The 14,169-nt window shown below is 45.2% G+C and overlaps 1 protein-coding gene across 1 annotated transcript in view; it reads right to left on the bottom strand.

Annotated features, from left to right (window-relative positions):
- The window catches only part of LOC126278504 (phospholipase B1, membrane-associated-like), a 112,625-nt gene that overhangs the window by 51,038 nt on the left and 47,418 nt on the right, over positions 1–14,169 (bottom strand). The window contains exon 3 of the mRNA XM_049978666.1: positions 12,056–12,284. Within this exon, the coding sequence (XP_049834623.1) occupies positions 12,056–12,284 (229 nt within the window). The remainder of the gene's footprint in view (positions 1–12,055; positions 12,285–14,169) is intronic.

Genomic DNA, 14,169 nt, shown 5'->3' with positions numbered 1-14,169 from the left:
ACTCCATCCACATTTTGCTCAGGTTCTTTCGACCCATGAAGAAAGACATTCGTGACCGTCTGGTTGCTTTTCCCCATCCATCTCTTTTTCATTTCTCTGCCCCGTACATTATCCTTAAGTGCTAAGAGACGTTTGTAACCAGATACTGAGATCAATTATTTTGACCCGTCCGTATAGCCGAGCGGCTTACCACGCCACTTCTGAGATGCCATCCCCAGATCGAATCCGTCCAGCAGAGCCGGTGTTGCGACCAGACTGGATGTGGTTTTTAGGCGAACAACAGGTTGGTCACCACGTCTCCCCATAGCTGTACTGCTAAAACGTTCATACTATTTTTCATGTGATGACTCTAGAGCACAAATGTGGGTACACAAATTCCGGTCATGACTGGGAGGAAGAGGGGGGAAGGATAGTGACAAGAGAGGCCAAAAATGAAAATGCGCCGAATCCAAATAGACATGCCAGTGTGGCTGTCCACTCATATCGGCTCTCCGTTCTCCTGTTTTCTTTCCTCTGTGTTATAAGGCCAAGGTGGTTTGGAGAAATCTTGCGAGTAACAGAATTAGGCTAAAGACGGTGGGTAAAACATCTATTAATACACCGATGAAAAAAAGTATCACCCTTTCAAAACCACGTGATTGTCTCCCATTATGATGCAAAACTTTGAAATTTGGATCGAAGATGCTTACAACCTTACTCTATAATGGTGCAAAGCGCCCTGTGACGTCACCCTCGATTTGTGTGGTGCTTCAATCACCAAGATGCGAAAGAAAGGCCAGAGTCCAGAAGATTATGTCAGTTGTAATGTGCGTTAATGATGTCACATTGGCACTAAATTTCACCACAACTCTGTCCAACGCCATGGTGGACGAGTCGTACGATCGAAAGATCGCCACACCTTCTCATACCCACATTTCACCCTTTGGTTTGACGCTTCTGCGACAGAGGCCAAAACCATCGCGTCATTGACACTGCTCCTTGCCTTGGGGCGTTGATTTCCACATATTTCGAGCTCCAAAATGACAGTTCGCAGTGTGAAGAGCAACGCGCCGACGTTCTTGACAACGTTCGACACTGCTGACAGCCCCCCGGACGATTCAGCCCCATTCTAAGGACATCGTGGGACTGCAACACCTATTTATCGGGGTCTGAGTCCTTTGGAGCGTAGTAGACCCAAAAGGAATCGTTCAAAATCATTCTACGAAATTTGAAAGTGATCCGAAACAGCAAAGGGATTTTATATCCTTTAATCCCTCCCGTTTCGCTTCCACCTGTGGCGTGATCACGGTGGGGTGCAACATTGACATTTGCATGAATAAAAAGCGAAGGATACCCAGCAGTTCGGCAACACCCTCGGTGCCACCCACGTATCTTTCTTGATCACATCAAAAATTTTCTTGCCAGAGACGTCGACATGCTTTCAGCTTAGTGGTGCGTCGCCGCTGTTCTAGCGCCTGAGGGCAGGTAGCCCCTTCGACACCCCTTATGTGCTGCTGAAACGTGGGTAAGAAGGGGTGTGACGACTTTCTCATCGCGTAACACATCCGCCATACTGTGTGCAGAATTGTGGATATTTGTTGCCGATACGACATCCCCAACACGCCTTAAATATCTCATGAACATCTGTGCTACGGGCGTTTTTGCGGATGTGCCGACACCATGCTGTTTTAAACGACGCCGAGCCCGAAGGTGACGTCACAGAAAGTTACGCCTACGCACCACAGCAGAGGACGGTTGTGGGAGTATTTAAGCCAAATCTCAAACCTATGCGTCCCAACGGGAGACAATGACAGGGTTTCGAAAAAGGGATAGATTTTTTTGAGCACTGTATTTTTGCAAACCTATTTTAATAAATTAACGCGTCGCCACGCAGTAATTCGACTCGCTGAGGGAAAAAGTTCCTAGCCGCAGCAGCGTTCGTGGAGACAACAGCATCACAATTGGTCTAAGGGCATGGAGCGTCCGTTTATTGAAGACTTGAGTTAAACTTTGTAAAACGCAGTCACTGCTTCATATACTCAACGGACTGACGTAATAATATTCCGTAAAGATATTAATTGAGCCAGACTAGTTTATTTGAATGCACTTCATTTTAATATTCACGGAAATATTTGAAGCATAGCTATCGAAAGAAAGTAGAATCAAAACGGAAGAAGTGAGATTTCGAAGAGGAGTTAAGATCTGTACGAAGTTAGATAGACTAAGAAACGAAAACGTAAGAATAAGGCATGGGACATGTGTTGTAAACGAGAAGATGAAGTGTAATCGACAAACCTGGCTAGAACATCTACAAAGAATGCGAGATTCAAACCTATCAAAACAAGCCTTAAGTTTCAGACCTATAGGTACAAGATCAGTGGGAAGACCAAAAAAAGATGGCTGCATACTTAGAAGACGGAACAGGCCCATGGCCAAGATCATGATGAGAGGAGAAGAAGAAGGAGAAGAAGAAGAAGAAGAAGGAGAAGGCAGTGAATTCCTAGGCACAGTGTCCGTAACGTGGAATTCAAGAATATATGTTCAAGTTTGTTCCATGGCAGGATTTATTTCATGAGTGTATTTGAATGAAAACGTGGAAGTGTGACGATTAATTGAATAAGCACTACTCGTATATTATTAGTCAGGTGCTCGGAAGGGGGGAGGGGGAGGGAGGGGGAGGGGAGATGGGGTGTGTGCAGCAGACAGATGCAAGTTTCCACCTAACTTCGGCAAATAAAACAAATTCTGAGCCATCAAGATCTGGGGATAAGTCTTGGAAAAAGAAGAAGATTGATAGAAACTATAGTGAAAAAAGTATAGAAATTGTGCATTTAAATGAGTAAAAACAAATAAATGAACAGCAAGTACCCCGTACAAGGCGTGTTCTGAAAACAGTACAAAAATGCACTAATATGCATGGTGTTGAATGTGTAAGTGCAGATGTGTTCGGATGGTGTACCTTAATAGCTACACACGTCACTGTGCTGTTTGTATTTTCTCCTCATCGAACAGTCTGATGTTGCCTGCATAGTCGTAATGGCGCCAGTAAGTGGAGTACGCCTGTCAGTATAGACAACCGTTTTGTGACTACATGTCAACACTTCAGCATCTCCAGTTACACGTGGCAGGGGAAAGTTATTAACGTTCATCTTCCCCTGGACAGGTGGTCAGATGTTGAGGTGTCTATACTGACAGGCGTAGTCCACTTACTGGTGTAGTTACTACTGTGCAGCAAACATCAGGTGGTAAACTGTGACGTGTTTGTGGGAAGACTTTTAGATGCAGATAAAGACAACTAGCGCGGATATGTGTATTAAGGTACAACATCTAAAAATATCTGCATGTTTACCTCCAACGTTATTTACTATCCTTCCTGGTGATGTGAATAGTTTGTTCCAAAGTCTTTGCCACAAACGCCTGGGGGTGATGGATAATGCCACGGGCAACAATTTTTATCAGAGACAAAGTGGTACCTGACACTTGCCGCTGAGACTAGGTGGCCCTGTGTAATGTAATGCCCCTGAGAGGCGGCAGGGCGTAGGGATTCTGCGGTGTTCGTATACCTCGTGTGTTGCCTTTAGTCCAGTCTTCTGCTCATTATGTAAGGGAGTAGGCTTATTAAAAATATACAGTTCCTGATTCGCTACTACAATATCTTTTTCTGCTTATAAACAATTATTCTTAAGGTTTTCTTGCTGAAAATCACAGTATGGGTTTACAGGGGTTGGTATTATGTAGCACACCTAAATAGTTGATTTTGCTAGTTCGGCGAATCTCGTCGCCTCAGGCCGATGAATACCTAAGGACACATAGCGTTTCGGGCGAGCGTCAGCTAACATTTTTATCTCTGACAAAAGTTGTTGCCCATGATGTAATCCATCACTCTTAGACGTTTCATCCAAAACTTTGAAACATCCTATATACAGGGTGGTCAGAAACAGTCTGGAAAGTTTGTAAGGTGTTGCAGGTTAAGAAAAAATATTGGTACGTTGCGCGGTTTCGGAGTTAATTAGCATTGAAAGTCAGCCATTCAGGACGTTGGCCGACCGATGTAGCCGAGCGGTTCTAGGCACTTCAGTCCGGAACCGCGCAGCTGCTACGGTCGTAGGTTCGAATCCTGCCTCGGACATGGATGTGTGTGATATTCTTAGGTTAGTTAGGTTTAAGCAGTTCTTAGTGTAGGGGACTGATGACTACAAGTGTTAAGTCCCATAGTGCTCAGAGCCATTTATACTTCAGGACGCTGCGCGCTTAAGTTCAAGCGGCCCGCCAGAGACGGTGTCTCCAAACGTGTTCTTCCTTTGGTTTCCGAAAACCGAACAAAAAAATTAGACATGGGACGGTAGTATGGACTGAACCAGAGCCAAAGGCTGAACAGTCTGGTGAGTTGTCTTCTATACTATGAGAACGACTGACACTTGAATTTGTTAACTTCAGTGGTAATTAGCTCGGAAACGAAAAGATGTTTTTTCTTAACAATTGTTTTTCAGCATAACATACCCTGCATTATCTTTACAAGGACAGAGCGAGACGCCGCAGTGGTTAGCACGCTGGCCTCGCATTCGGGAGGACGATGGTTCAAATCCGCGTCCGGCCATCCTGATTCAAGTTATCCGTGATTTCCCTAAATATCATCAGGCAAACGCCTGGTTGGTTCCTTTGTGAGGGCACGGCCGACTTCCGTCCCATCCCTCCCCAATCCGATGGAACCGATGACCTTGCTGTTACATCCCCCCCCCCCCAATCAACCAAAGTTTACAATATTTTGAAACTGCTTCTAGAATCTCTGTACATTGGGGTTTTTCAAGCTCATTGCTCGTACTTTAGTCTGGGTTTCTCAGCAATGAAGTGCTTTAAAATATTGTCTCTGCTGACCATTAAAACACCAGGAAGGGTAATATTAACCATTTTTCTTGTTCTGTACACAGTACAGTAGGAAGAATCCATCACTTAATTTTGAGATGACTGTTGGACAAACCTAGCGAAATTCAGTAGAGAGAGCGAAATAGCTTTAACCGCGCTGAGCATCATGTGAAATTGAGCTTGGATACTTCTTTCAGTGCTGTTTCAGATTCATGTCAAAGTTCATAAGTCATACTAGATGGTGACTGATGGCGTGTCTAAGTGCTTATAGTTGCTGGGAGATCTGCAGTACGTCCTGGCCACAACAGTAGTCGAACACACTCTGTATCTATGTTAGGCAGGGCAGCACGGGCAACATGTGCTCTCCGGATGTCTTGCTGAAAGGCATCGTCATGGAGACCCCATGGGCAACACATAGCCGCCGTCCTTGTTAAGTGAGAAACGTAATGGCAGCTGTCCACATTACCGGCTACATAAATTGTATGTTACCGTAACACGTGTCCAGTAGCACCTGTATCATTACGTGAGATATTGGGCTCGTACGATGAGGACAAAGCCAAATCCGCAACGTTCGTTCTTAAAGACTCCACGTACATATGTCCATCCTGACGCTGCACGCAGAACTGCAACGTCTTAGCAATTTCGCTAAGTCAAAGCATTAAAAGTGAGTACACTATATTGCACGGCTTAGCGAACGATGTCTGTGTCCCCTTCGGAGCAAGACGCAGGGAACCATCGAGCTCTTTCGTGGCTGTAAACCTTCCAGAAACCATTGACTACATATTCGCATAACAGGTGCTTTTAAAGCCACGTCAGTCCTGTACTCGGCAAATGGGCGTTGGTGCGTCCTGGGTGATTTGCCTTAGCCTTCTACCAATGTATTAAGAAGTATCAACTGTTTATCTGTGTTGGCGGCTATTATCTGTGTTCAGACATTCTAGTGTTGTGTTTGTGAAATACTGTGCCCGCACGTAGCCTATGCATCTCGAATTCTATCAAAGGAATTGCCGACCTTAACGTCCCCACCCAACAATTAGGATCATCATCGACAGTGTTACGTGCCTTCTCTACAAGATTCTACACATGTCTTTCGGTCTTAATGCTGGACAATTGCACGAAGTGTGTTGATCATCTGTGTTTTAAAGTAGTCACTCTACTGAGACAACAGTAAATTTGCTGAGCACATAATACTATCTTCAAATGATAATACATTACCAGTTGAGACTTTATGTGGTTTACCGAAGACTTTTGTGTTGGAAATAATATTCTATCAAATACGTTAAGTTTTTATGGAATATATAGTTCAGCATAGGCATTGTCTATGAATTATTTCAGAAACAGAATACGGAAAGTTGTCGTAGGTTATTCGAGAAACACAAAAAAGGGGGCATATTACAATGAGAGTCGCAAAGAGTTCGATCACTGGATCGCTAGCGTTCTTGCTTTACATTAATAATTTTCCATTTTATTTGAATGACGAGGTAGAATTAGTCCTGTTTGCTCTCCATCGATGACAGGCGCATTGTGGTGTAGTCAAGCAATGAAGAATCAATAGTGAAGGTAGTATTTGGTCTACAACTTCTCTTCTGCCGTTTTCCGATAAATGGCAGTAGCGGCAAGTGGTGGTTCAACTGGTAGATCATAAGTGTCATACATTTTTAAACATAGCTCCATCGAAGTATTAGTCGATTTATGACTTCATAATGAAGCTATTCTCGATTGAGTATGTCAACTTACGAGCCCAATTCTAGCGTCATTTGCAGGAAGTTTTAATTTTGTTGTTTAACATGAGGAAACCTGCAGGTGGGGCTAATAAATTACTGGGTAAGACCAATGGTGAGGCAACTATTATTAAAAGAACGTGCAGAGAATATTTTAAACGGTTCACTAACGGTAATTCTGGCGTAGAAGACCGGCATGAGAACGGTTTCCGAAGCTACTGAAACACAAGAGATCGTTATCGAAAGCAATTTATGCGTTTGAGCCAAGCACTGAAAGAGAAATGGCCACAATACAGCGACTGACATGAAAGCAACTTATGCGTTTGAGCCTAACACTGAAAGACAAACGGCCACAATACAGCGACTAACATAAAAAGTTGATTTCGCAGTATGACAAAGCTGGACCCCGTCTCTCAAAACCCTCAAAACATACTTGGAAACCTTGAATGAGAAGTCCTATCCCATCCACCATATTATCCAGACATTGCTACCTCTTCCTACCACCTTTATCAATCGTTGACACACACGGCCCAACTGACCAGCACTTACGGTCATATTAACAAGTGCAGAATTGAATCTGTACATGGACTCTTCAAAGACGCCCGGTTCTTCCGTCGCGGGATTCGCATGCTACCGGAAATATGAGAAAACGTAGTGACTAGCGATGGCGAATACTTTGAATGGTAAACTTCTCGTAGGTTTCTTACCATAAGGCCTCGAACTTCAAGAAAAAAAAGGCAGAAGTTAAGTTGTAGATCTAACACATGATGTTTTTGTTAAAGTTACTGGATGGTTTCGCGCAAGAGTGCTACTATTAAAACTTGAAAAAACATAGCTCGTCCAGTTTTACAATGTGGAACGTATCCCACCTGCTATTAACCTAATATACGAACAAGAAACAACGGGTTAGAAATTTCTAAGGTCTTAGGTGTGTTCATTGATGGAAAAATCACACAGTAGACCTGCTAAAGTGTGTGGATTCGGATACTTCTGCCAAAAGAAGGACAATTGCCAACTTCGATTATGTAGAAGTCAGTTAACATATTTCCCATATTTTCATTCATGGTACATTACGAAATAATATTCTGGGATAACATTTTAGTTAAGGAAAGTGTAATCATCGAACAAAAGAAAATGATTCGAATGTGATAATATGACATTAAATAGTCATTATTCTGCAGGCTTATCCTTAAGCGGCTGGAAGAATTAAGCAAAGTCACTCAGTACATTTGTTTATAAATTTGCTGTCAACAATCCAGATGAGTTAGAACGTAACATAGATAGTCATAAATACAACACCAGAAGGAAAATGATACTCAGTTAGTCAAGATGATGTAAGGTGATCCCTCACAGCTTTCAACTTCGATGCGTAAATGGCTGGTTGAGATAGGTGCGCAAAGCTGCCGCGTCCTACCCATAACAACTATCAGGGATCTTTTAACGCACCAGCATTAGAAGAAAGTAACACACGCACTGGCCGCTCTGCAATCTTTCTCACACAACTGTAAAGACTTTATTCGATGAAAAAAATGTTTTTCACATTTTATAGAGTAATTTATCAGATTCACAGTGAACTGCCTATCTTTCCGTTAACGGCTATATTTATAATGATATTACGAAATTAAGTAAGCCACCGCACGAAATTCGACTAGTTTGTAATAAATAATGGGAGTTGCTATGAGTTAGATTTCGTGCATGTTAAATTATGCATTGCTAGATGTGAAATGTAGTTACCATTCTAATTTTTTCTTTAAACTTACGAGACATTTCTATATACCTCCAATCCGGAGAGAATGAACGTGGTGCACTCGCTTCTGCCTCCAGGGGCATCCAATTCTAATTTAAAGAACTATTCATAACATCCACAGTATCTCATAAAGGCTGAAGATACCGAAAACATCTGTAATGGTATATTTTATAACACATAGCCGATTTAGATCTATTACCAGACCATCATCGGATCCAAAAACCGTCTCAGCTATGCATTTACGTAATTATAGTACCATTATCAGATGTACATTGTTCCATCATTACTATTAGGTGTATGACATTGTGTTCATTTTCCCTCATAGCCGTTAACATCTACATCTACATTTATACTCCCCAAGCCACCAAACGGTGTGTGGTGGAAGGCACTTTACGTGCCACTGTCATTACCTTTCTTTTTCTGTTCCACTCGCGTATGGTTCGCGGGAAGAACGACTGCCGGAAAGCCCCCGTGCGCATTCGAATATCTCTAATTCTACATTTGTGCTGTCCTCGGGGGGTATAATGTATAATATTTGAGGGCTCGAACGCCCTCCTCCTCCATCACAATGTTCCACTAAACACATCTGGTGAAAAAAACATTCTACCGATCACATAAGATAGGGATCGCGAGGAGCGCGCCGTTCCCCTTCTACAGCAATCCCGTCCGCACCGGCCGGCAGAGAGAGCCATGCCCAATATCCAGATATGCTCAATAATGTTCATGTCTGGGGAGTTTGGTGGTCAGCGGAAGTGTTTAAACTCAGAAGAATGTTCCTGGAGCCACTCTGTAGCAATTCTGGACGTGTGGGGTGTCGCACCGTCCTACTGGAATCGCCCGTCGAAATTCACAATGGACATGAATGGATGCATGTGATCAGACAGGATGCTTACGTACGTGTCACCTGTCAGAGTCGTATCTAGACGAATAAGGGGTCCCTTATCACTACAACTACACACGCCGCACGCCATTACGGAGCCTCTACCAGCTTGAAGAATCCTCTGCTGACATGCAGAGTCCATGGATTCATGAGGTTGTCGCCTTACCTACACACGTCCATCCGCTCGATACAATGTGGAACGAGACTCGTCCGACCACGCAACTTATTTAGAGTCATCAACAATCCAATGTCTGTGTTGACGGGCATTGGCGAGGCGTAAAAGCTTTGTGTCGTGCAGTCATCGAGGGCACACGAGTGTGCCTTCGGCTGCGAAAGCCCATATCGATGGTGTTTGTTGAACAGTTCGCACGCTGACACTTGTTGATGATCCAGCACTGAAATCTGCTATAATCTGCGAAACGGTTGCTCTTCTATCACGCTGAACGAATGTCTTCAGTCGTCGTTTGTCCCATTCTTGCCGGATCTTTCTCCAGCCGCAGTGATGTCGGAGATTTTATGTTTTACCGGATTCCTGAAATTCAAGGTAAACTTGTGAAATGATCGTACGGGAAAATCCCCACTTCATCGCTACTTTGAATATGCTGCGTCCGGTCGCTTGTGCGCCGACTATAGCACCACGTTCAAACTCTCTTATATCTTGATGGCCTGCCATTGTAGCAGCAGTAACCGATCTAACAACTGCTCCAGACATGTGTCGTCTTACATAGGCGTTGCTGACCGCAGTGCCGTATTCTGCCTGTTTACATACACTATGTGATCAAACGTATCCGGACATCTGGCTGAAAATGACTGACAAGTTCGTGGTGCTCTCCATGGGTAATCCTGGAATTCAATATGGTGTTGGCCCAGCCTTAACCTTGATGACAGCTTCTACGCTCGCAGGCATACGTTCAATCATGTGCTGGAAAGTTTCATGGCGAATGACAGCCCATTTTTCAAGGAGTACTGCACTGAGGAGAGGTATCGATGTCTGGCGGTGAGGCCTGGCACGAAGTCGGCGTTCCAAAACATCTCAAAGGCGTTCTATAGGATTCAGGTCAGGACTCTATGCAGGCCAATCCATTACAGGGATGTTATTGTCGTGTAACCACTCCGCCACATTCCGTGCATTATGAACAGGTGCTCGATCGTATTGAAAGATGCAATCGCCATCCCCTAATTGCTCTTCAATAGTGGGTTACAAGAAGGTGATTAAAACATCAATGTAGGTCTGTGCTGTGATAGTGCCACGCAAAACAACAAAGTGTGCAAGCCCCCTGGATGAAAAAACACGGCCACACCATAACACCACCACTTCCGAATTTTACTGTTGGCACAACACACGCTGGCAGATGACATTCACACGTCATTCGCCATACCCACACTTTGCCATCGGATCGCCACATTGTGTACCGTGATTCGTCACTCCACACAACGTTTTTCCACTGTTCAGTCGTGCAATGTTTACGCTCCGTACGCCCAGCGAGGCGTCGTTTGGCATTTACCGATGTGATCAGTGGCTTATGAGCCGCCGCTCGAGCATGAAATCCAAGTTTTCTCACGTCCTGCCTAACTGTCATAGTGCTTGCAGTGGACCCTGATGTATTTTGGAATTCCTCTCTGATGGTCTGGATAGATGTGTGCAAATTACACATTACGACCCTCTTCAACTGTTGGCAGTCTGTCAGTCACCAGAAGAGGTCGGCCTGTACGTTTCTGTGCTGTACGTGTCCCTTCACGTTTCCACTTCACTATCACATCGGAAACAGTGGACCTAGGTATGTTTAGGGGTGGGGAAATCTCGCGTACAGGCGTCTGACGCAAGTGACACCCGATCACCTGACCACGTTCGAAGTCCGTGAGTTCTGCGGAGCGCCCCATTCTACTCTCTCACAATGTCTAATGAAGACCGAGGTCGTTGATATGGAGTACCTGGCAGAAGGTGGCAGCACAATGCACCTAAAATTAAAAAGTATGATTTAGGGGGTGTCCGGATGCTTTTCATCACATAGCCTATTTCCGAATGTGCATGCCTATACCAGTCTTTTTGGCGCTTCACTGTATATGCCTATGGATCATTTTGATAATCTACTCAGGATAAGCGTTTCCAAATGTCGATTGAAGATTTTTCTCCTCTACTACTTCTGTACCACTGATTCCTCAAACAGAAATAATTAGTCACTTATACTGAAAAAAAATCTCTAAATGGCTAGCACTTCTTTTATATGTGTTCCAAGTTTGTTCTGTTGACACTTTCCACATTGTGACTTTTGCTGTCAATACGATATGTTGAGCATGTAACTAACAAGACCCGATCATTTTTCCGTTATTTTAGGCAAATACTAGTGATGAGAAGTCTACGACCCGCCAGGGTAGCCGAGCGCGCTAACGCGCTGCTTCCTGGACTCGGGTAGGCGCGCCGGCCCCGGATCGAATCCGCCCGCCAGATTAACAACGAGGTGTGCTGGCCAGCCTGGAGCCTGGATATGGTTTTAGGCGGTTTTCCACATCCCGCTAGGTGAATACCGGGCTGGTTCCCACGTTCAGAGTCAGTTACACGATTCGCCGACATCTGAACACGTTCGCACTATTCCAGGACTTACAGTAGTCGCAGACAGCAGGGGTACACTAATTCCGTCCCGGGGGGTACGGGGTGGTGGCAGGAAGGGCATCCGGCCATCCCCTTCCACTAACTTTGCAAAATCCGTTCCTAACAATGCCGACCCTGCGGCAGCGCGGGACATGGCACCAGTGAAAGAAGAAAGAAGAAGACTTGTGATGAAGTCTTCCCCACCAAGATTCGAAGCGGCTACCTATGAACTGACTGCCCTGCTACGGAGGAGGCTCTTCCTCACTGTACAATACCTCCCATGGCGGAGACGCCCCTGTAGTTAAGGCGCGTCTCGTCCTCGGTGTAGGCCATGGCGCCGTTGGCGGCGGTGATGCTGTCCCCCAGCGCGGCGATGACGGCGATGTCCTGCGGCCGCAGCCGGTGTACGCTGCCCGCTACATCGCCGCCGGAGGAATTCCTCGCCGCCGCCACCTCCCGCCAGCAGGGGAACCGCACCAGCTCCGGAATCTCGTCCTGCTCCCTCTGTAAAAGCGCACGCTGCCGTTAGACTGAGTGGCCGGAAGTCACGGGAAGGGTCGTTCCATATGGAGACGCGCCGTGTAAGACGAACGGACGTTACAGCTACATGTGGCTTTTGTGGCGGCTTGGCGGTTTGTTTCAGACAGATCTTTACCATTAGTTGACAGCACCACTGAACCGCGAAAATTTACTTTCAAAATCTTTCCTTAAAGAATTTACTTTATTTACTAGCGCTTCATCAAGAACATTAACACACTATGTGAGCGTGGAAGTAGTAGCCAAGGAGTAACTGATGGAAACAAATGAAATTTCAACCAATGGAAATTTTGTTAATAAAGGCCTTTTCAAAACAGATTTAAAATTTATAAGCAGAAAAGCACCCTCGACATATCAAGTTACAATTTAACGCAAATGTGAGTTTTATTCCTGAAAGCTTTTTCAAATCAGTTTTAAATTATAAACAGAAAAGCACCTTCGAAATATCAAGTTACAATTATGCAGAAGCAGAATTTAAAAAAAAATTACAGTAGGATCCTCCTGGCTGAGAAGCTTCCGCTCCCTTTCTACACGGCCGTAGTCACGACCGCTCACAACGATCTCTGAAAACCTACACTGGTGCAAATCTGCAACACACCAGATTACTTTAAACTAAAATTTTTAACAACTCACACAAACACATTAATTATGCTCCCCGTAAGAGGGATGGAAATAGTACAAACACACACACTAACAACTTATTTTCCACCAAAAGTGCAATTTATTTTTTAAAAGGGCTCTTACGGTGGAAGGGTGGCAACATTATAAAAGAATGACTATTTAAATAAAACCCATGAAATTCAGACTTACATAAAGTGTACAACATGCTCTACATTACACATATACCACCTCGCAAGATGATAGGCAAGATAAAAACTATTTCAGTTATTCAGCCCTTACCTTAATTCTATAAATTCGTTACACCGAATCCGACAAACATGACAGAGTCAGCTACTAACGTATGGCAGATTGATGGGGGAGGGGGGGGGGGGGGGCGGGTTACTAAACAAACCGAACCGCAGATTGCTCTAGACCTCCCCAATTCCACAAGGGAAAAACGGACCACCCAATTCACAATAACCACCGTGGGCAAACGGAGAAGAATGGTGGGACGACCCCAAAACAAAGCGGCTGGTGACCTCACCAAGAAAACAAGTAGAATTTAACAAGTAAATGAAACAACATATCTCCAGCCGCTTAACTTCTAATAAACTGCGATTTCAGGCGAGGACCTGGCGCAGCATCCCCAACGCTCTCCTGAATCGTCCGCCGCCAGCCGCTTCAACGGACGCAGGAAGTCGTCCCGATCTCCCGTCGCACGGCGTCGCAGCCCGCCTCGGCCAGCCCGGTGTCGCGGTTCCGCTCCTGTTGCTCTCTTGTGAACCGCGAAGCCACTACCCCTCGCTATACGGCGCGGCCCACTGGACTCACGTGGAGACCTCACATGCGCCGACGCTCAAGGCGGACAAGTCATCTCATCTCTCAGTGCGCGACCAACCAACCGACCAATCCAGCCGCCAATGACCGTTGCCCGAGCAACTCGAGCCGACTGGCGGCCTAACGCGCAGACTCAGATGCAGGAACTAAGCGTCGACCGGACGACCACTAGCTGAGTTCTGTTACTGGCGGAGCGGCAAGACTCTCATTTTCTGGCTTAAAGTTTGATCCAGACGACAGACATACTCGCACTCCGACGACAGACAGACACTGAGTGCCACACACTGAGCCGGCTGACCAACTGCTTAGACTCGCCTCAACTGACCGACTCTCGTCTACAAAGCTCATAGCGCCCCTTAGATGCGCATGAACAGGCAACTTTTCCGCTTTCCCACCATAGGGAGACACCAAACCT

Source organism: Schistocerca gregaria, chromosome 1 (assembly GCF_023897955.1).
Source record: "Schistocerca gregaria isolate iqSchGreg1 chromosome 1, iqSchGreg1.2, whole genome shotgun sequence".
NCBI lineage: Eukaryota > Metazoa > Arthropoda > Insecta > Orthoptera > Acrididae > Schistocerca > Schistocerca gregaria.
Note: the sequence above shows the minus strand (reverse complement) of the source record. Positions and strands in the feature narration are given on the sequence as shown.